Below are 23811 nucleotides of genomic sequence, written 5' to 3' on the forward strand. Positions count from 1 at the left end.
GGAGAGGTGGTTTGACCATAATTGTACAGCTGCCCACCAAAAGTTGTTGGTGGCTTTAAAACACAAACCACAAGATAAAAGTGTAATAGTAGCCCTAAGGAAAGCATACAATCTGGCCATGAATACACGCAAAGGAGAGATTAAAAATGAGGCATGGAATGATCTCTTGTCCATTGATGTCATCAAAAATAGTGTCAAGTTTTGGGAAATCGTTAACAAGCCATTTTTTCAGGAAACCCCTGGTAGCTCTCTAGAATGCAATATACCGGAGCAGGAATGGTTTAATCATTTTAAAATTGTATATGGCGATCAGGAGAACCAAGGACCCTCCGGTACCGCATTTGAGGTCGAGGCATACATTATGGTTTTTACAGAATGAGAAGCAGCAGAGGCCATAAACCAAATGACAAGTAATAAAGCCCCTGGGCCAGACGGTGTCCCAGCCAATCTTTTTAAATCCAATGTGACACTATGGTCAACACTTCTGGCCCATGTTTTTAATATGGCATGTAAATTAGGCCTGCCCAGATCATGGTCTGTGTCAGTCATTGTCCTGGTTTTTAAAAAGGGTAATAGAGGGGACCCAAGCTGCTACAGACCATTTTCACTTCTAGATTCTGCGGTAAAGGTGCTTGGAAGAGCGGTAATCAGCAAACTTACGGTCTGGTTAAACAAAACTAATACACTATCGAACCGGTCATTCGGCTGTAGGAAAGTAAGGGGTACCACTGACCAATGCTTGAATCTGCACCTATTCATTGGGAAGTATACCATGGCCAAGAAGGGGACATTGTATGTGGCGTTCATGGATCTTCCCTCGGCCTTTGACCGAGTGAATAGATCCAAGTTATGGGCTATACTAATCAAACTAGGTGTGGACAGAAACACTGTTTATTTCCTGGCCAATTTGCATAGGGATTTGACTGCCAGAGTGAGGTACGACCAAAGGGGGAATTGTTCCCAGGGAATACGCATCGCAAATGGTGTCGGGCAGGGATGTATCTTGGCCCCACCTACTTTTTACCGTTTATATCAACAACTTGTATTTAGTTTTAGGGGAAGCCAGTAAAAACATCCCGCACGTGGGGGAACGACTGATCCCAGCCCTCCTATTCGCAGAGGATGCCGCCAAATTAGCAAGAACTGCGGTTGGTTTACAGTGTCTTAACTTCCTTTGCCGTATTTATGATATCTCTGGATCGAAGAGTAATCTTTTCAAAATCACACTCCATGATAATCGGCTCTAGGCCTAAAAGGGTTAAAACTCTCCACTGTGAGGGTAACGTGATTACAAGGGTCACTATATTCTCTTACCTAGGCTTATATTTGATGATAGAGGTACATGGGTCCCACAAATGAAAGCAAAAAGAAATATATTGGCCAGATCTACATCTGCGGTTCTACGCTTTGCACGCAGGTTGGGGGCTAAACCAGTACAAGCACTGTTAAATGTATATAGAGCAAAATGCATTTCAATCGCAAACTATGGCTCGGATATATGGGGTTTTAGAGAAGCAAAGGAAATTCAAATAACTGAAAATAAATTCTTAAGAAATTTGCTATCGGTGCCACAGTCAACGCCATCATACATAATTCGTCAAGAGACTGGGATAGGCTTTGTGGCTGATCAAACTGAAATGGCACCTTTACTAAAATTGATAGCAACCTGGTTAAACCCCGAACTTAAAACTAATCGCTAAATCTTGAGAGATTATTTAGGTTTAGACCGAGTTAGCAGCATTCCTTGGTTGAGTCATGTGAAAAGGCTGGCAGAGCAATTGGGACGACCTGAATTATTTAACTCTCCAGAAAAATTAGTAAAGGGAGACATGCAGTGGGTTAAGAAATCTTATTTATATATGGCACTTCTGGAAAGAGAGATGAGGGAGTTGGCAAAACCAACGGTATGTGCCCATCAATTGTTAAAAACGTCTTGTGCAATTGAACCCTACTTAAATGTGGTAACCAATTCTAACCATCGCTTCCTTCTAGTAAGATTAAGGCTGAACCAGTTACACTTATTACTTGCCGAACCACCGGGATGGAGAAGGGTGGAGGACCTGGGCATCTGTTCATGTGATAATTTCTCCTCCCAGGACACACTGCACTTCGTTTTATTCTGCGAGCACTTTTTGCATAGTCGGAAACGTTTTATTCTCCCAATTTTAAAGGGCAAAGGATTTTTAAAGGCGAAACCAGCGCTAATATATTTACAGATGTTGTCTAATGTCTGGGAAATTTTTAACATAGCGAGTTTCCTCACAGCAGCAGTCAGAATAAGGAGGAAAAAAGTGAGTGATTCCCATGATCTAGTTCATAACAATTAATTTTTAATAATCATGTTTTAAAGCTGTATTTTAAACTGTTTGTCCACCTTGTGTATCTAACCAGTGCAATATCATTCATATTCATGTTTTTAACTTTTATTATTGTGTAGAATGCTTTTATGGTTTTAAATAACCGAATAAAGTAATTTTGACTGACAGTAAGAGTCTCTGCCAGCCTATCAATGTTATCCAATGCTAAGTTAGTGAAGACATGAGACTGAATGTCGGCTGGAAGAGCAATTTGCACATTTAAGGTAGCAGGAAGTTCCCAATGACACAAGGCGGTATAATTTTCTTCCAGTTGGGAATCTGAAATCCCATGATCAAGTCCGTTTGGAGTGCGGATAATTTCAACATTGCCTGTCAAACGTTTTTACAGCGTAAGGGAGCAACAATTGATTGGGGGGGGGGAGGGGTTCTGCTGGCCATTTGTCACTGCATATATATGGTCCTGACTGAATGATTGCATAAGTAAGGTGACCCATTTGGGCGACTGTGTTTTCTAGATCTCCAGTCAGAAGTCCTAATAGGAACCGTCTAAAATAATCTGGCACTGTAAATTAATCTTTATCAACGTCGGATGGATGATATGGCCATGGTATTGATGCCAGGTTTGTTTTAATCATTGTTCTTATGTGCAATAAGGTTTGATCAATTATCTTGTTCATGTCTGTTGCCTTATCCTTTAAAACCGATAATTCTCGTTTCGCACTCAGGTTTTGTCTTACAACGTCCTGCAGCATGACACTGTCAATAATTGTCCGTGGTTGTCTGGGAATATGTGGAGGCTGTCACAGAAGTCCAATTTTCTTCTAATATAGTTCTTGGATGATTCATCTATTCCGTGTATTACTCTGCGTTTGATGAAGGTTTCAAGTTCTTCAGTGAGTCGTCACACAAAATATACATTCTTCAGCATACATATTTAACTTTAATGATGTTCTTCTGTTCAAGCGTTTACTTGTGCACTCGCTCGTTCCACCATTATCACGGACACTTGCTTCAGCTTTTCGCTTAATAGCCTGTAAATCTCTCTTCAACAGGCTCCTGCACTTCCTGTGGTAAAATGCTCAGGGAATTGTGATGGTTTCCACATTTCTCGCAATATTTAACAGTGGAATGTGACTCTTTGCTTGAGCTGCGTCTAACAAAGTTTTCCATGACGAGTAGCGCTGCGGACTTGTCAGCTCAACTCCATGTTTGACATTTGACCATACATGAATTATACACTGAGGATCAGAGGGACAGAATGTGCTTGTTTCAGTCTTCTTCAGGATGCTCCACCAGCTCTGGAAAAATTAATTTAAACATTTATACATTTTATATGGCGTACTTGAAGTAATACTAATTACTATTTTAATTATCAATTGATATAATCACATTTACTGTAATCTTAATTTTTTTAAATAAAACAAAAATTATGAGAAAAAAAATCCATTTATATCAAGGTATCTTGGGAGTGGAGTGGTAACACAAATAAATGGCAAAGAGGTATGGCTCGCAATCACATATTTTCCATCTCTAGGCATCTAAACCTAGCTAATAAATCATATTAGAACCAATTTCCCCCAATAACATGGTTGGCTCAAGGCCTATTTGAAGGAGATTCGTTCCGCACAGTAACATTTGGGTAAAGGGTCTGGCAGGTAAAGCAGTTCAGTGATCCACCACTGCCAGTTGTTGGGCAGGTATAAGACTCGCCCCAGCTCTGGAGAACATTAACTTGATTATGACCAATAGTAGCAGTGAGATTGGTAGAAATACACACAGAAACTAACTTGAGCAGTCGACCCTTGCTGGTCGTCAAAGGTGAAAGTGCTGGCATTTCTGCATCTTCACAGAGGTCTATCTGTAGAAACCCCCTGATGAAGAAAATGCATGGTAGCACCGCATTATTTAGAAACCACTGTTCTTCCTGAAAGGTTCTGCAGAAAGGATCTTCTATAAAGTTATATCTGCATTCCACACAAGGTCATCCTCAGACAGTTTGAAATTCACAGCTCTACCCCCTTTATTGAATTGTCATTCAGGTGTAATTTTATTAGAACATACTCTATATTTCTGAATAGGTTGGGGATTTCTGTTGTGTTGTGTCTTGACTTAAGTGCATTTGTGCTGGGGAGACCAGTTGAGAAAAAACCGTGTAGTGCTTGTGCCCACAGCCCTTCCCAATTCACGTTACTTTACCAACTGGCTTCTCATGCTGGTAAAAATCAGGCCAGGCTTGTTGTGAACAGCCCCACGAAGGTAACTAATCATACATACAGGAGACAGAAGAAAACCACTGCACACATAAAGGAAAAAGGATCTGGGAAGTCTTAATAAACACATTTTAAAATCCTAAGGCCTCACAGGTAAGGAGCTATAAATACATGGTTCCGGCTAATAAAATTAAAAGAGCTGCACTTTATGTACTACACAAGAGTAAGACTGTGAAAAACCAGATAAGGTTTGACAGCAGAATGATGGACAGAAAACAGGGACATTGTTCATAACAGTCAAAACAGACCAGAGAAAACATATTAGATTATGGATCAATGACATTTCTTTACTTGCAATCAAAGGGAACATGGTGATTTAACAAAGGTAGAGTGCCTGGACCACCTGACCACTGAGGCCTTGCTGGGAGGACTGAGCATTAGAAAGTCTAGAGAAGGCCACTTACACGACTAAAGGACGCCATATGAAGCATGAGAAAGTTGGGGGTAATTGGTTTGGATATTTGAATGTCTGCAAATGCTAATATAAGTCAAGATGTCCAAATGAGTGAAAGACCGCAGGAACTTGTAAATCGTGAAACTTATTTATGCTAAACTCTCACTATGCCAAAGAATGAACACATGCAAGTATTTATGAAATAAATATCTTTTAGAAAACTAAAAACGTTTATAACAAAAAAGTGTTAGCAAAGCAAGTAGGCCTGGCTTTTTTTTTTTTTTTTAATAAGTGTGTAAGTGAAAATGTATATTTATTCAAAGGTGTGTGCTAGTAAGGGTCAGGTCAAGGGTCAATGTGTGCTTAATACGGTGAGTGTGCAGATGGATGTCACAGTGCCTCTGTGCACGTATGACACCTTGTGAGGTTTGATTGATGAATTAATGGATTAACCAGACTGTCAGCACAGACATGTTGCTCTTTTCCTGCATGGGGCTTGTACAAGCATGTAAAGAAATGGACCACATCAATTCAAACCCAAGATAACCCTCAAATCAGCCTGCCAGTGCTGAACCAGGTCCGCCCACCAGGATGTCACATGGAGCCAATGTGGAGCAGCCGAATATGTGTCTGTGGGAAAGCTAGAGGACGAAGGTAGGAGCAGAGTAGCAACACAGGCTAATCTGCTACTTTAGAGGAGCAACGCAGCTGCCCTCGTTTAAACCACAGTTCTACCCTTAAGTTCTTAAATGTCTCTTACAAGAGGGGAAAAACATCAAAAAGGGAATGCAACAGCAGTTAACCTTCTTTTGATGGTAAACAAGTTGACTGCTAGAATGTTCATTTTCCATCTAGTCTCAAAGAGGAAAAGCAATCAGACAACCCAGGGTTCGTCAATCATCAATAACATAACGTGAGTTAATTTAAACCAATTATGTTTTTTACACGTTTTTAATAATAAGGCCAGATGTAGTGACACATACTGATTAACAATTTGGTATGGTCTTATCAAATACCAATTAACAAGTCTTAAATATCTTTTGGTACCCTGCTGCTGAACAATTGCCCTGTGTTAATTTGTTTTGCAATAAATGGTGTATCTTTGCATGATAGCACAGAAGACACAAAACTAGCGAGTCCTGCTCTGTGCCTGGCTGCAAGCTATTCCTCTGCTTCTGCTAGTGTGCCATGAGCCCCACCAGCTGTAATCCTGCAGGACTCCTCCTTCACTGCTATAAACTAACAAAGCACAAAATGGAATATATTATGACTCAAAGTGTGTACTAATTTAGATGTTGTAAGGGCTGATCCAAAATATCCACCACCCTCCTAATATGTACTGAAATAAGATCTACGAGACCTATAAAGCAGTCTTTATTCAGACACAAAAACCTTGCTCGTATTAGTTTGAAAATGTATGCTGTGGTGCTGGGACTAAGAAATGCGACTTCGATTTAAAAAAAAATTGTAGCTGTAAAAATTACAGCACTTTTATTCATTCAAAGACACTAACATACATTCCCAAAAGCAAAAAGTAACCAATCTTAAAGGCTTTTTTTGCTTACCTTATTGCCAGAAAGCAAATCTTCCTCTAACAAGTCATCCAGGTCACTGAAAGAAAGCAACAAATATAAAACATAAATACAGGACACTAAATATGAAGAAGCTATTAAGCACCAACATGAGGTTTATATTAGTTTTGTCACCGATGAATCAAAACAAATTGAAAGTAATCTCAACAGTTGATGTTTTTTTTTTTAATTTCACAGTGGCACACGTCTTCAACATATCTCTAGAAATGATTATGAACATTGTAAATTAAACACCAGCATAAATATATTTGGTTAAAATGTTGCCGCTATGACCCAACAATGCTACGATGTGTTTCATGTTGGCACTTCCCTACTAACTTCTCAGTACTGTTATACTTCTACTAGTGTCCCTCTAAACAGGTAGAAATTCTAGATATTGCAGGAATATTTCCAAATCCGTTCTTGTGTTGTGAAGTTTTCTTCTTTCACGTGAGCTAGTCTGGCTAAAGAGCAGTGTGACATGCAATTTCACTAGCATCTGATTGTATGCAAGCCTGGGAGAATTATTATTTAAGCTGATTAAATTTGTGTGTTTCCCGAATTACGGGTAATATGAGATTCCCAAAATTACTCTAAACTTCACAATTTTGTTTAAGTTTTAGACATGAGACTCATCTGTTATGTTATGTTATGTTATTCACTTTTATTAGGCGCACAGCTGCCCCAGCGAAGGGGCGTCCTGGCGCCTGATCAGGTACACAACACAACAGGTCAAGGCCAAGAAAAGAGAAATCAGATAGCAGGGGCAAACAGATGTGTTTTAATGGCGCGTCTAAAAAGAGTCAGGCTGTTTAGGGCGCGAATATGTAAAGGAAGGGAATTCCATAGATCAGCCGCCAGAACACGAAAAGAGCGTCCTCCCATCCTACTCAGCCTGAACCTAGGCTTAGTCGCCAGATGGTAAGATTCAGACCTGAGAGACCGCGCGGGGACGTAAGGAGAAATAAGGCCCGCCAAAGCAGGGGGAGAGGAAAGCTTCAGGATCTTAAATGTCAGACAGAGAGCCTTAAATTTGATTCTCTGTCTGACCGGAAGCCAGTGAAGGGAGGTCAGAACAGCAGAGACAGAGCCTCGTCTCGGAAGGCCAACAATGGCCCGTGCAGCAGCGTTCTGCACCCTCTGAAGCCTAGTAGCCTCAGCCTGGTTGACTCCAAGAAGCAAGGCACTCCCGTAGTCCAGCCGGGAAAGAATAGAGGCCTGAACCACCAGTTGCCGAGTGGGGGGGTCAAAGAATTTGAGGACTGACCTCAGCCCTCGCAGAATACCAAAACAGGTAGCTGCTGTCTTCTTTGTATGGCTGGTATAAGAAAGATTGGAATCCAGCCACACCCCCAGATTTTTAACTTCGGCCGCTGGAATGGGGGACAGCCCGAGTTCAGAAGGCCACCACTGGTCTCCCCAAAGTTCCGCCTGCTTCCCCACAACCAGGACCTCGGTTTTCTTAGCATTAAGCTGTAGGCAGTTGCTACGCATCCAGCTAGCCACAGCTATAAGTCCTGCACGGAACCTGGGCGCAGTCACCTCAGGGTCCCCACTGAGTGTCACCGCCAGCTGCGTGTCGTCGGCATACGATGTCATGGTAAGGCCACATTGCCTGACGACAGCGGCCAACGGTTTCACATACAAGTTGAACAATGTGGGGCTTAAAGCAGAACCCTGAGGGACTCCCAGTTCCAAAGAATGGAAAGAGGACTGGCCAGGTGGAATGGCTACTTTGAAAAACCGGTCCGAGAGGAAGGAGCGGAACCACTGAAGAGCCTTCCCCCCCAATACCCACTTCCTCCAAGCGCCGCATCAGAATGTCATGAGACACCGTGTCAAACGCGGCGCTCAGGTCTAACAATAGGAGTGCCGCAGTCTGCCCCGCATCCAGCACTGACCGCAAATGCTCGGTCATGAAGAGCAAAGCAGTTTCAGTGCTGTGTTGGGCGCGAAAACCATTTTGACTCTCGTCAAGAATGTTATTACGAGAAAGGTGGGCAGACAAGATGGAATTCACGTGTGCCTCAGTGACCTTGGCGGTCCAAGGCAGGAGGGAGATGGGCCGGTAATTCTCCGGGAGCAAGGGGTCAGAGTTGGATTTCTTCAGAATAGGGCTGACCACAGCTTGCTTCCAGGATGGCGGGACCACGCCCTCACTGAGGGAAAGATTAATCACGTCCAAAATGGGTTCACGACAGAGAGGCGGGAGACGAATAAGGAACTCCGGCTTCAATGGGTCTAAGGGGGAGCCAGATTTAATTTTAAGGCTCAGAGTGTCAAATACCTCGTTAGACATAGCCGGCAGGATGGACAGAGTTTCGGACACCGGGACCTTCATATCACTAAGAGCATCCCCGAAGACAGATGGTATAAATCCTCGATAGATTGTCTGCACCTTCCCCACGAAAAAGGATGCCAAACTTTCACAGTGAGAGTCCGTGCAGATTTCTTGCGAGGTAGCCCGTTTCCCCATCAGGTCTTTGAGTACCTTGAAAATTAACTTCGAAGGGTTAGGGCTGTTGGAAAACTCAGCTGCATAGTAAGCGGCCCGGGTTTGACAGATAGCTCTGTGATAGGTCTTAAGCTGGGCAAAGTACAGTGATTTTAACGTGGGATCAAAGGATTTTCGCCAGGCCCTCTCAGCTTGCCTGCAAGTTCTCTTAAGTTCGGCAAGAGTCTCATTATACCAAGGGCTGCGATTTTTTACGTGACATTTAGCCCAGCGCAGAGGTATAAGAGAATCGAGGGCAGTAAGGACCCAGTTGCAATACTGGTCATATCCCTGTTCCACATTCTGCAGTTTGCCCAGGGGTTGTGCCTCCAATATCCTGACAAACTCCTCCAACTTGAGTTTACGCCAATTGCGCTTTAAGATCTGTTTATCCACAGGTTTAAATTGCGGATTTTCTAGGGGGCATGACACCTTGACCAACAGATGGTCAGTCCAACCCACCACCATCGGGTCAGATGATCTAGCCCGAACTAGGGTGGTAAAAAAGGGGTCAAGTATATGACCTCCTATATGGGTGGGGGAGGTGACTAGTTGGTTAAATTGCATCGCTTCCAGGTCCGCTAACAAGGAGCTGATGGATAGAGATGACGTCTGATCAAGATGTATATTTAAGTCACCTACTATGCTAAAGTTAGCACACCTAGGAGCCAGCGAGCCAACCACATCCGCAAGGGCAGCCTTAAAAGCAGTGTCGTTCCCCGGTGGACGATAGATAAGCACACCACTGAAGGTAAATTGATGACTAACCCTTACCTTAAACGAGGCGCTTTCACACATTGGAAGATCAAAAGCCTTCCACTCAGCTGGGAAGCAGGATTTAATCGCCATGGCTATACCACCTCCCCTAGTCGAACGGTTCAAGGTAAACACCGTGTAGGTAGAGGGGAAAGCCAGATTTATAATGGCAGTGTCAGCGTCCTGTAACCAAGTTTCGGTAAGAAAAATGATATCAGGAAGGTCCGTATCTATCATGTCCCGTAGTGACTGATGGTGCTTGACCAAGGATCTAACATTCAAGCTCCATATATTAAGTTCCTGCTCGGTGCAATCCGTATGAATGCCACGAGCAGTCCCTACAGCAAGTCGTACCCCATTGGGAGTAGCCAGGGAAAAACTGCCGCAAGGACAGTCATAAGGTCCCGAGAGAGGAGGTACAGGGACAGAGTTACACGCCAAAAGGCTGTCTCTTATGGAAAAGAGATCAGCACGACCGTACCTGAGTGTCGCTATGCTACACATGATGGTGCAATGGCAGGAAGCCAGAGTCCATAGCCCGCACCCGCTACCTCGACGCGGACGAGCGCAGACGGGCAGGACTCTGGCACGACTCCGGCTAAGCGACGGCGTCCCACTGCGCGTTCCCGCTGCGCGGGGGAAGACGACTTTAAATAGGCGTCTCCCCAACCAGCACGAGCGTCGGGACGCTCCAAGATGGCGCCCGCGCAAGGACACACTCACCCCAATCAAAGATGGCACCCACAGCTATCCAGCCCCAGGACCCGGACCCGCCAAATGGCGGTGAGTTTTCACCAAATTAAATGCTAGTAAGGGGACAGAAGCCCAGCAGAGCGATGGATAAAATCAGGGGAAAAAACGAAAATCAGCCAAGATAAACTAAGGTATTTAAAAATATCAAAGCCCGCTGGCAGCGCGACCTGCGCTAGTGCAGCAATGATCAGAACACTTAACAGTGTGAGTCCGCCTTAAATAGGCGTCTCCCCAACCAGCACGAGCGTCGGGACGCTCCAAGATGGCGCCCGCGCAAGGACACACTCACCCCAATCAAAGATGGCACCCACAGCTATCCAGCCCCAGGACCCGGACCCGGACCCGCCAAATGGCGGTGAGTTTTCACCAAATTAAATGCGAGTAAGGGGACAGAAGCCCAGCAGAGCGATGGATAAAATCAGGGGAAAAAACGAAAATCAGCCAAGATAAACTAAGGTATTTAAAAATATCAAAGCCCGCTGGCAGCGCGACCTGCGCTAGTGCAGCAATGATCAGAACACTTAACAGTGTGAGTCCGCCTTAAATAGGCGTCTCCCCAACCAGCACGAGCGTCGGGACGCTCCAAGATGGCGCCCGCGCAAGGACACACTCACCCCAATCAAAGATGGCACCCACAGCTATCCAGCCCCAGGACCCGGACCCGCCAAATGGCGGTGAGTTTTCACCAAATTAAATGCTAGTAAGGGGACAGAAGCCCAGCAGAGCGATGGATAAAATCAGGGGAAAAAACGAAAATCAGCCAAGATAAACTAAGGTATTTAAAAATATCAAAGCCCGCTGGCAGCGCGACCTGCGCTAGTGCAGCAATGATCAGAACACTTAACAGTGTGAGTCCGCCTTAAATAGGCGTCTCCCCAACCAGCACGAGCGTCGGGACGCTCCAAGATGGCGCCCGCGCAAGGACACACTCACCCCAATCAAAGATGGCACCCACAGCTATCCAGCCCCAGGACCCGGACCCGCCAAATGGCGGTGAGTTTTCACCAAATTAAATGCGAGTAAGGGGACAGAAGCCCAGCAGAGCGATGGATAAAATCAGGGGAAAAAACGAAAATCAGCCAAGATAAACTAAGGTATTTAAAAATATCAAAGCCCGCTGGCAGCGCGACCTGCGCTAGTGCAGCAATGATCAGAACACTTAACAGTGTGAGTCCGCCTTAAATAGGCGTCTCCCCAACCAGCACGAGCGTCGGGACGCTCCAAGATGGCGCCCGCGCAAGGACACACTCACCCCAATCAAAGATGGCACCCACAGCTATCCAGCCCCAGGACCCGGACCCGCCAAATGGCGGTGAGTTTTCACCAAATTAAATGCGAGTAAGGGGACAGAAGCCCAGCAGAGCGATGGATAAAATCAGGGGAAAAAACGAAAATCAGCCAAGATAAACTAAGGTATTTAAAAATATCAAAGCCCGCTGGCAGCGCGACCTGCGCTAGTGCAGCAATGATCAGAACACTTAACAGTGTGAGTCCGCCTTAAATAGGCGTCTCCCCAACCAGTACGAGCGTCGGGACGCTCCAAGATGGCGCCTGCGCAAGGACACACTCACCCCAATCAAAGATGGCACCCACAGCTATCCAGCCCCAGGACCCGGACCCGCCAAATGGCGGTGAGTTTTCACCAAATTAAATGCGAGTAAGGGGACAGAAGCCCAGCAGAGCGATGGATAAAATCAGGGGAAAAAACGAAAATCAGCCAAGATAAACTAAGGTATTTAAAAATATCAAAGCCCGCTGGCAGCGCGACCTGCGCTAGTGCAGCAATGATCAGAACACTTAACAGTGTGAGTCCGCCTTAAATAGGCGTCTCCCCAACCAGCACGAGCGTCGGGACGCTCCAAGATGGCGCCCGCGCAAGGACACACTCACCCCAATCAAAGATGGCACCCACAGCTATCCAGCCCCAGGACCCGGACCCGCCAAATGGCGGTGAGTTTTCACCAAATTAAATGCTAGTAAGGGGACAGAAGCCCAGCAGAGCGATGGATAAAATCAGGGGAAAAAACGAAAATCAGCCAAGATAAACTAAGGTATTTAAAAATATCAAAGCCCGCTGGCAGCGCGACCTGCGCTAGTGCAGCAATGATCAGAACACTTAACAGTGTGAGTCCGCCTTAAATAGGCGTCTCCCCAACCAGCACGAGCGTCGGGACGCTCCAAGATGGCGCCCGCGCAAGGACACACTCACCCCAATCAAAGATGGCACCCACAGCTATCCAGCCCCAGGACCCGGACCCGCCAAATGGCGGTGAGTTTTCACCAAATTAAATGCGAGTAAGGGGACAGAAGCCCAGCAGAGCGATGGATAAAATCAGGGGAAAAAACGAAAATCAGCCAAGATAAACTAAGGTATTTAAAAATATCAAAGCCCGCTGGCAGCGCGACCTGCGCTAGTGCAGCAATGATCAGAACACTTAACAGTGTGAGTCCGCCTTAAATAGGCGTCTCCCCAACCAGTACGAGCGTCGGGACGCTCCAAGATGGCGCCCGCGCAAGGACACACTCACCCCAATCAAAGATGGCACCCACAGCTATCCAGCCCCAGGACCCGGACCCGGACCCGCCAAATGGCGGTGAGTTTTCACCAAATTAAATGCGAGTAAGGGGACAGAAGCCCAGCAGAGCGATGGATAAAATCAGGGGAAAAAACTCATCAAGAGACTAACTTGAACAGAGTAACGTATTAAAAAAAGTTGTAAATGTGATTGATAAAGATGTTGTTAGTCAGGGTGTAGGACACTTCCAGGTGTCACCCAAGTCACAGTGCAATAAGATGCCTGATGCTAAACACATGGCTTTCAAACAATCGCAATCTGTACATCGCAATACTGTTCACGAATCACGATACTATTATGTCTAGCTATAATATTAAATAAACTGTGACCAAAGAAAAAGTCAGAATAAGTTAACACTCGCCAGAGCACAGGGGGGGTGATAGAAGGACTCATGAGTAAAATAATGTCGTTTTTTTTGCCAACTGAGATTAAAGTTTAAATGGGTGAATGAAACATTTTCTGTGAATATAGGCATTATTTTATTTACTCACCAACATGCATTTAAAGAGTGAATTCAACCGTAAAGTAATAGTCATTATGTAGGTTATGACCATAGCTTTTTCATGTAAATTCCTAGATGGTTTTAAGAAACCAGGAGTGGTTTTCAGCTGTATTAATTAAAGATAATTCCTAAGTTTTGATATCCATTTAATGAAAGAATACATTTCCAGACAGGCATTTGTGTACAAGTAGAAGGTGCACCATAAAACACTGGATAGTTCTTGGTACTCTGCCGTATAAAAAATGATTTGTGAATAAAGACTGGCCTATTTTATTCAGTGTTTGACAGATGATATGCTGGGACCTAAAACAGGTTTGCTCTCTATAATGGGTAGTCACTCAGTGTAGAGATATGCTAGATTACTTACCACATCTTTTAAGAGGACACTGTTGTGATTAAAGCACTTTCAGCTGCTTAAATTCTTTAAGTAGTTAAGGGAAACGCCCCAAATGGGATTATTTTCAGATTATAACCTCAGAAAAAACAGTTAATGCCATAGCCTGAACTGAATGGAGAGAAAAGAACTTGCAGTATTTTTTTTTTCTTATAGTCTGTAGATTCTGAAAGCCTGTTTGCACCACCTTGGACTCCAGAGTGCTACTGTCAACTAGGCACCCATACTGTTGCCCAGACTATGTATTATGGGAGCAGAATGTGATGGGTGCAGCTAATAAGCAGATATCTAGTGGGTTGCTGGAAGGTGAACAACCACCATTACCATGGTCTTTGAGGAATTGAGTTAGAAAGCTAAAATCTTAGATAACAGCGGAGTGCAATAAGCAGATTCATTAAAAATATTTTTTTTTAAAGTTAACCAAAGGGATTAAGTTCATCCAAATACAGCAGAGATCAGATTTAACCTATAAACGTGTTGCGCCAGAAGTCCAAAACTTTCTACTTTGCCACTGGATTCAAGATAGCCTGGCTGATGAGGGTTATGAACCCGAAACCGATCCCAGGATGCTTGTTTCCGGTCCAGGGAAGACATGGGTTAGCAGTTCGGGCTGGACTGTTCCCATGAGGCACAGGGTCTGACTGATTTGCATATGGCCATGTCTGAACTGGGGTGGTGGAGTGAGCTAAAGAATGATGATGGATTAAACCCAGATCAGTTGACTGGGGGTGAGTGTTTGATTTGCTCAAGCGCTCCGTCCATCATCCCCTTTGGTATCGCTTTGTTCGCCCTAAATTGGCAGGGTATGCCCAGACGTGGGTCCCTTGCTCACTTTGCCACTGGATTCAAGATAGCCTGGATGATGAGGGTTATGAACCCGAAACCGGTCCCAGGATGCTTGTTTCTGGTCCAGGGAAGACATGGCTTGGCAGTTCGGGCTGGACTGTTCCCATGAGGCACAGGGTCAGACTGATTTGCATATGGCCATGTCTGAACTGGGGTGGTGGAGTGAGCTTAAGAATGATGATGGATTAAACCCAGAACGGTTGACTGGGGGTGAGTGTTTGATTTGCTCAAGCGCTCCGTCCATCATCCCCTTTGGTATCGCTGGGTGCAGTTAATAAGCAGATATCTGATGGGTTGCTGGAAGGTGAACAACCACCATTACCATGGTCTTTGAGGAATTGAGTTAGAAAGCTAAAATCTTAGATAATAGCGGAGTGCAATAAGCAGATTTATTAAAAATATTTTTTTTAAAGTTAACCAAAGGGATTAAGTTCATCCAATTACGGCAGAGATCAGATTAAACCTATAAACGTGTTGCGCCAGAAGTCCAAAACTTTTTTTTTATCCAATTGCTTGGTTGGGTAGAGTCGGACCTAGGTTGGCTTATAAGTGTTTACTTTGATCAGACTGAGAACCTTTCATTAAAAGGGTGAACACCTGCATGCTTCAACTAAATCGAGACTTTTCCACTATCCAAATAAAAGAGTTGGCTAATGGAGCAGTCCCTATTAGCAGCCAAACAAACATCATAGAAGAGTTGCAAGGCATACCAAAGAGTGGGTCAACTGCTTTGCTGTTGCAATGAGTTGTAGCAGAGTAGTTATTTAGCAGGTTGGATAAATGGTTAATGCAAATGTCAGAAAAATGCAGATCAGACAATGAAAATATAAGCTCTTCCACTAACAATTCTGTATTTCGACATTTGTTAAAATTAGACAGGACGCAGGTCCCTGAAGAAACTATTTTGATGATCATCTCCACTACACATCAGCTGTCTTGCCTCAGCATAGCAACCAACATTCTCAGACAAGCTCACAGTCCAATTGTCAGAATGTTCTAATGTTCTAAGAGGACAAGGGGAGAGGAAACATACCACTATAAGTGCGCTGTAGCTTGGAGGAGACTCCAAACCCTAGCATTCGTTGTGGCCCAAGTGCTGCCAACGCAACCTTTTGCCGGTGCCCGGAGGCACTCATAAGGGGCCAGGGCCTCCCGCAGCGCGGGACACGTGCGGGTGTGCCCGGGCCACGCCTGAGCCAAGGGCGGGCTCATCTGCGACTGGCAGAGGCTGGGCCACCCTTCTTTCGTCCATCATACAGAAGCCATAATTTGGGCAAGACTAAAGCTAAAGTACCACGGAACTGCGCATCTATTATCTCGTATTTAACTACAGCTGTGAGAGCCCTAACAGAGGAGATCCAAAATGCTGAAAAACACCTGGTTCTGGGGCCTGAACATGTAGGGTTGAGCACATTACCAGCGGTTGCTTCATTGAACGGAACCTCATGTGGGGCACCTGTCACTACCACGGAGCAGGTTGTTTTAACGTAGGGCCCGCAGGATCCATCACAGGGGTCTTTGGAAAATCTAGGTGGGGCTGTTCCATTGCCACCTCACATGATCATGGCCTCAGTAAAAAATAAAGGGAAGAAGAGAGGCAGAAAACCTGGCACAATGACAGCTGAACCTCTGTTGTGCCAGGACCGGGGAGGGTTCCTGGACTCTGATCATCTATTACATGCAGCTGTGAGACAAATTGTGGGTGACCTTTTCCAGTTGTGTTTGGAACCACTTTTTTTCAACACTCCTGGAGGATATCTCCAAACTCGTTAAGACGACGGTAGAAGGGTTGGCGGGAAAAATGGCACAAATTGAGACTCAATTGGTGGATTTGAACACTAGGAGTGTCATCAAAAACACGTTCGATGCACACATTTTGTCTAATACCGCTTATAGTAGAAAGGGGGGTGGGGGGAAGTCACAGAGTCAGGAAGGTCAGAGCACCACACACATTGGCTTGGCCAACTATGATAAGGTTAAGTGTGGCAATATTCTAGGTGCTAGGGTGGCAGACACGAATATTAAGTATATATATCAAGTATATGGTAGAACGCATTCCCCCAGAAAACCAACTCCATGCTGGGCAGGGTAAAAAATGCACAATTAACAATGCAAATTGGATTGCTAATAGCTGTAGGTTACATCTACCCCCTGAAGCCACCCCTTTTGTAGCAGTATTAACAGGAGTACTCCCGAGAAAAACATTTTGGTGTAAACAACTGTTAGGAAATGGGGCCCTAGCGACTGTCCATATCATCATGGCTAGCCGGGCTTCTTGCTGAATTTTTATGGTGCCTAGGATTACCTCAATATGACCCTTGTAAAGGGTTTTAATATTGTTGTATAAGATGTTTGTAGTGTACTTCTATGGTTTTTATTAACCGAATAACAATATTACAATACATCTTCCCACCAACGGTTTAAAAAACATAAGCCCCCCATATAACCCCATCCCAAGATCATGCAAAACATAACCAAATAGTTTTGGGCATAACCCCTCAGATGACAAAAGACGGAGAGCATACTGACACTGAATGATGACCATAAAAAGAAATTTCCAAACCACCTGCTCATTTGCAAACAAAGTTAACTTTGTGCCATACAGGGCTTTGATATCCCTACTAGATGTTGTTCCTGTGTGGGCTCTGCTATCAACTTGGTTAGGAGAACCATCCATAAAGGGTACCTGTCTGTCCATGCTCCAGCTCTGCCCATTGTCAATTATGGCAACATTCGGTTTTATGTTTGCAATACACATGGGTTCTTAATAATTAGAATCCATTCCTCCTCTTCCCACAGAGTTTTTAACATACACCCAGTCACCAGCTTTCCAAGGTTGATGTTTTGTACCTTGTTTGACATCATCATAACTCCTATATTTTGCTTAGTGTAGAGCAATTTTGTTTTTAACCTGTGTCGAGTCATGCCCAACTCAATCTTCCCCACCCAACCAAATGGGAAATTGTTTGATGCTGGGTTTTCTGCACTTCAATGCAGAGAATAGAGATACATTAGTGACTGAATTGGGAGTAGTATGGTATGCCCATAGCATATCCTGAATAGCATTCTCCACGTTCAAGCAATTTTATGGTAGCCAATTGGATACTCTTTGACCATGCGATTGACTCTCGCCACCATGCCATTGGCAAGTAGACAGTAGAGAGCTATTTTGAAATTAACAATGTTGAGATGAGAAAGAAAATATGCCATGGTCAGTGATGTCAATTGTACCCCATTATCAGTAACCAGGGTAGCTGGAATACCTTCTGTTGAGAAAGAATCTTTTAAAAATATAATAATGGACCACCCTGGTGACCTCCAATGAGAATGGTAATCGACTAAAACAAAAGCAAAATATTTTATCACACCTGTATGATTAATTGGACCAATAATGCATAGAGCCATTTTTTCCCATGATTTATCTGGAATGGCAACAGGTGAAATGGGCGCTTAGTGTATAATGAGAAATTTCCTAGCTAACGTAACGGAAAGTTTCAATTCTATTAAGGACTCGGAGGCGAGGATTATGCTATTCTTTCCATGCTTTATTCCAACAGCAGCGATTTTAAAACTCAAACTGAGATCACATTTCCCAAACACCCTCGGGAAAAAGTGGTCAGCAAAAAACACAAAGAAGGGACACCATATCCCTCAGTCCAAATAGCCAATGACTGTCCAGGAACCACAGCCTAGTCTGATGTCATCCCCTTGCTCATTCTCTTTATTTGTGCGAGAACGCCATCAATCCTCCTCAAGGTGTCCTGTTTCCCGGTGTCTGCTCCTAGAAACCAAAGATACCACGTCAGGACGCAAAGCATCAGAGGTGAAAGCAAAACTTGCAAAACAAGGGTATCGACAGGAGAAAAACCAAAGGAGTCATAACAATGCTGAAGGCACAAAAATCATCAAATCAGGCAATGACCAAATACCTTAGCAAAAATGTATCAACAAGCAAGATGCACAGCAAAAACCATAAAACAAACTACTTACTCCCAACGGGTGGGTATCTCGCAGAGACCTGTGGGCGGGGTAATCCTCGCCTCCGAGTCCTTAATAGAATTGAAACTTTCCGTTACGTTAGCTAGGAAATTTCTCATTCTATGTCAGGACTGGAGGCTTCGGATTATGCTAGTTCAAAGCTTACTTACCACCAAATGTTCCATATCGATAATAGGCTTAAAATAGAACCGTTTGAAGGTTGAATCCGAGGACCAATCCGCTGCATTCATAATATCTTCCAGACGAGCTCCCAAAGAGATTGCCTTAGAGGCCATTGCACCCCGAGCGTAGTGGGCCTTAAACTGACGAAGGCTAATGCCTGCCTCCGGCATAACCTATTGCACCTAGCGTGCAATAGTGGGTGATGACACTGCCTTGTGTGGCTCCCGGAGAGCAATCAATAGCGGTCTCTTCCCCGGAGGTCTGAGCTCCGACGACATCTCCTCATAAGCTTTCAAACAGTGCACCACGCACAGCTTGGGAGAATCTGGAAACGCTGGATACTCAATGACACGTGCATCACTCTTGGTCCTGGGACTCACAGTAAAGGACACCCCAAAGGGGAAAAAAATTCTGTTCGTAATGTCTAAAGCCTGTACGTCCGACACCCTGCGGCACGAAATCAAACAAAGAAGCATTGCTAGTTTCGCACAGAGCTCCTTGCGGGATAAAAACTCATTAGGTTGCCATGAAAGGAACAAATTAAGCACTCTGTTAACATCCCACAGCTCCGAGTATCGGAGTTCCGGAGGAAGTGACAAGCGGAGGCCTCTCAAAAGTCTGCATATGAAAGGATGCTCTCCCACCGGCTTGCCGTCCAGCGGGACATGCCCTGCCGAGATCGCCGAGCGGAAGGTGATGGCCGACCGGTATCTCAAACCTTGACGAGCCAGATTCGCCAATAAATTCAAAACATGCACTAAATCTGCGCCCACGGGATCGCAACCCCGTCGCACACAACGACGACACCATCGTCCCCAGGCCCATCGATAACGCTTGACGGTACTGTCTGACCAGGCCTTTGCCAAAAGGCCTTCAGCGAACTCCGAAAGGCCTGGGAGCGGCCATCTACCCCTGTAATCTTCCACGCCATGAGGCGAAGAGAGCCTTCGAGGAACATCTGATGAGGCTGATTGTCAGGATTGAGAAGGAGCTCTGGAAAGTGAGGGAGTGGGATTGGAAAATCCCAAGAAAGTTCCAGAAGAACTGGTAAGCAAACTTGCGATTTCCAAATGGGAGTAATGAGAACCATCTTGGCCTGCTGGTGCCTGATCGGAGCAGACACTCTGGTGATCATGGCAAAAGGTGGGAACGCATAGGGCCATTCCTGCGTCTAATCCTGCAGGAACGCATCCGTGGCCAGAGCCAGGGGATCAGGTCTCCAGCTAAAAATACGTGGAAGCTGATGATCCAACCTGGATGCAAAAAGATCCACGGAGAAAGGACCCCAAAGGTCCTGCAGCTGAGAAAAAAACATCCGGATGCAACTTCCACAGACTGGAATCTTTGAAGTGTTGCGACTGCCAGTCTGTGATCAAATTCTCCTGACCTGGGAGATATTCTGCCGTCACCGAGACGTGGTGGTCGAGGCAGAACTGTCAAAGATTCGTAGCCAGGTCCGAAAGCATCTTCAAGCGAGTGCCCCCAAGGTGATTGATGTATCTGACTGCCGATACATTGTCCATTTTTAGGAGGACACAGGACTGAACTTTGTCCTTTGTCCAACAATGCTCTAAGCAATTGATGTGAAGTTCCTGCTCCTGCGGGGACCATAAACCGCCGGTGGAGAATTCTCCACACCTTGCGCCCCAGCCTGACCTGCTGGTGTCTGACTCTATAATGAGGTCTAGGGCGGAACCGAAATTCGCCCTCTCGTTCCAGGCCTCCATGGGACAGAGCCACCAGAGAAGTTTGTCTAGTGCCTCTTCCGACAGCGAGACCGGGTGGGAATAAGGAAGCCCTTTGCGTAGATGTTTGGCCTTTAGGCGCTGCAATGCCCGATAGTGAAGCGGTCCCGGGAATATTGCCTGGATCGAGGCTGAGAGCAACCCCACAATGCGGGCGATCTGTCGAAGGGGAACCGTGCCTTTGGTCAGGGTGAGTCTGAGCTTGTGCCGAATCTTTGCCAACTTCTGCGTTGGGAGACTGAGGGTCACAGACTTGGAATCGCTCACAAAACCCAAAAAGGTGACCCGCTGAGCTGGCACCAACAGGGACTTCTTGGAGTTGATGACAAACCCCAAACTCTCCAACAGGCTGACTGCTAACTGCAGCTGATCGCGAAGCACCCCGGGAGACTGGGCCAGCAACAACATATCATCTAGGTAACCGATGAGACGCATCCCCCTCACCCAAAGGTACTCCACCACCGGTTTGAGAACCTTTGTGAAGCACCACGGGGCGGATGAAAGACCGAAGGGAAGAGTCGTGAAGTGATACGCCTGATCACGCCAGAGAAACTGAAGGAACCTTCTGTGGGGGGAAAAAATGGGGATGGCCAAGTAGGCATCCTTTAAATTCAAGCTGACCATCCAATTGGCCGGCCTGAGCACGTCACGCAGGAGGTGAATACCCTCCATCTTGTAATGGCGGTACACCAGCCATTCGTTGAAATCGCACAGGTTGAGAACCGGTCGTTTGCCCCCATCCGTCTTGTCCACCACGAACATATTGCTCAAAAATCCGTAAGGATGCAAAACGGTGGGGCAAACAGCGCCTTTGTCTAAGAGCGCGGAGCCCTCCACGTCGATTAACGCCGCCGCGTGCTGGGAAAAACGAATCGGGCGGGGTCGAAACCCTTGTGTGGGATCGCCACAGAACTCTATTTGAAAGCCTTGCACAGTCTGCAGAACCCAGGCATCGGACATGATTGTCCTCCACACATTCAAACACTCAGCCAGATGGCCTCCCACTCGCACCAGAGATGACGTGGAAACACTTACCTGAGTTAGAGGTATTGTCTCCACCACGGAAACCTCGGCCTCTGGAGTGGCGACCTTGGGACGGGTAAAAGTTGGAATACCGTGCCTGGTTGTGGGATTGCCCTTGCCTGGAGCCTTGCCCCCTGAAGAAGTTGTTGTTGTTGGGGAGTAGCCCCTTCCTCGACCAGCCCCACGGAAAACACACGAGGGAAAAACTTTCTTAATGGACCACTGGGCCGTTGTCCAAAGATGTGAATGTGTTCACAAATTTGCCCAGCTCCTTTATAAAAGGTTCACCGAACAAACCTCCCTGGGCAACCGCCCCGGCCACAGAGTCTGCCAAGTCTCCTAGTTTGGGGTCCACCTTTATCAAAAAAGACCACCTACGCTCGGTTGAGAGCGCACAATTGGCATTCCCTATAAACACTAATACCCTTTGCGCCCACTTGGAAAGGGCGTCTGGAAAGATTGCACCCCCAGTAAACTTAGCGTCCTCCGCCATTTCCAATATCATGGTGATGGGGCCCAGGGCATCCAGGAGCTTGTCCTGACACACCCTCCAGGACCGATCTATCCCTTTCTTAGGGTCTTTGTTGAACTTAGCGAGAAAGGTCACCATGCTGGGATCGAGCTCCGGTGTTTGCGCAACTTTCCCGTCCAGAGATGGGCGAGGACATTCTGAGCGGAAGCAGCTGCGAGCCTCCTTGCCCATCTACGTGTGGATTCTACCAGCAACATAACCGGCCACCTTGGCTGAAGGTGTCTATTCAGAGGACTTTGGGTGGATTAGCAGCTCAGGATCGAACATGTCAGATTCTCCATTGGTACCCTGCGGGTCGGAAGGGCGGGGAGGGGTGGAGCCGGCCGCCACAGTCTAGAGGTACTTGGTTCCTCGTCAGTATCCCCTTGAACGTCATCTTCAAACCCCTGGGAGGGACTGGGTGGATCCATAGGTGCCGCGGAGGGGTTGTGCGCCAAAAATGCTTCTCTCAAACGCTCAAAAGCATCTTGATCCACGCCGGCCACCTTGGGCCGCTTAGCTGGCACAGGATCAGTGATGGAAACCGCTTGCGGCGTAGCGGAAGCTGCCCCCGCAGGTGGGGCCCATTTAGAACAAAACTGCTCCAATTTCTGACATAAACACTCCTCCATGGGAGCCATGACCTCATCTACGGCGCGGTAGATGGAAGCGTCCACCGCGTCGTAGAAATCATCATCCCAGGGCAGATGATCAAGAGCATCCTCCTCCCAGTGCATGTCTCCCTGCTGTGACATGAACCGAGTACAACAACTCACCCATAGGCTTTGAAGCTGCAAGCCCGGTGGCATCCCCACAGTCAGTTGACTGAATAGATATGTGCTGGAGACCAGCGAAGTTCAACAGGAACAAACGCCAATTAAGGAAAGAGGCACCGAGAAGAGCCTCAGGGACACTCTGCAGAAATTGTGAAAAATCAGGGAATTCAACCTGGGACGTGTCCCTGCAGGCCCCAATTCAGCCTGTTCAAAGGCCAAGAGATTATACACCCAGCGGGTGTCCAAAATAAAGCACACACACACGCACTCCTACTTGACCAAGTCGAGCGTTGGTTTTGGCCAGAGCACCGCTCTACAGATCCTCAAAGAGGGCGTTAGTCTCCAGGTAGGTGAGGCAGCCAGGCATCGGCGGGCGGAATGTCAGGAATGCGATGGAGGAGGAATTCCGCGTGCCGTTGCCAGCTAGAGGAGCGGACGCGCTAGACACGCACAATAGCGCCCTGGCAGCTGGGGGTGAGGACCGCGCCTCACAGCAGACAGTCAGCGGACCGCTTAAGCCCGACAACGGACCCGCGGGCTGCGGCGAAACGCCACGGTGACCTGAATGCCACAGAAAACACACTGGGCTGACCGAAGCCCGGAACAAACAGTAGTGCTCTGGAGCGGCCCCTCAACGGTCAAACTCGGAAGACTGAGGTGAGCCGCTACAGCGCACCAGCGCCGCACTGCCAAGGTCGCGTACACAATATTAAAACAATGG

General features: G+C 46.3%; 1 protein-coding gene across 7 annotated transcripts in view; it reads right to left on the reverse strand.

Annotated features, from left to right (window-relative positions):
• The window catches only part of RBM33 (RNA binding motif protein 33), a 594498-nt gene that overhangs the window by 467526 nt on the left and 103161 nt on the right, over positions 1 to 23811 (reverse strand). For all 7 annotated transcript variants that reach the window (XR_014970135.1, XR_014970134.1, XR_014970136.1 and 4 more), the window contains exon 3: positions 6548 to 6593. Coding sequence is in view for 4 of the 7 variants with exons in the window: in XM_085631975.1 (XP_085488101.1) it covers positions 6548 to 6593 (46 nt within the window). In the remaining 3 variants the exon portion in view is untranslated. The remainder of the gene's footprint in view (positions 1 to 6547; positions 6594 to 23811) is intronic.

This window comes from Triturus cristatus, chromosome 10, assembly GCF_964204655.1.
Source record: "Triturus cristatus chromosome 10, aTriCri1.1, whole genome shotgun sequence".
Classification (NCBI taxonomy): domain Eukaryota; kingdom Metazoa; phylum Chordata; class Amphibia; order Caudata; family Salamandridae; genus Triturus; species Triturus cristatus.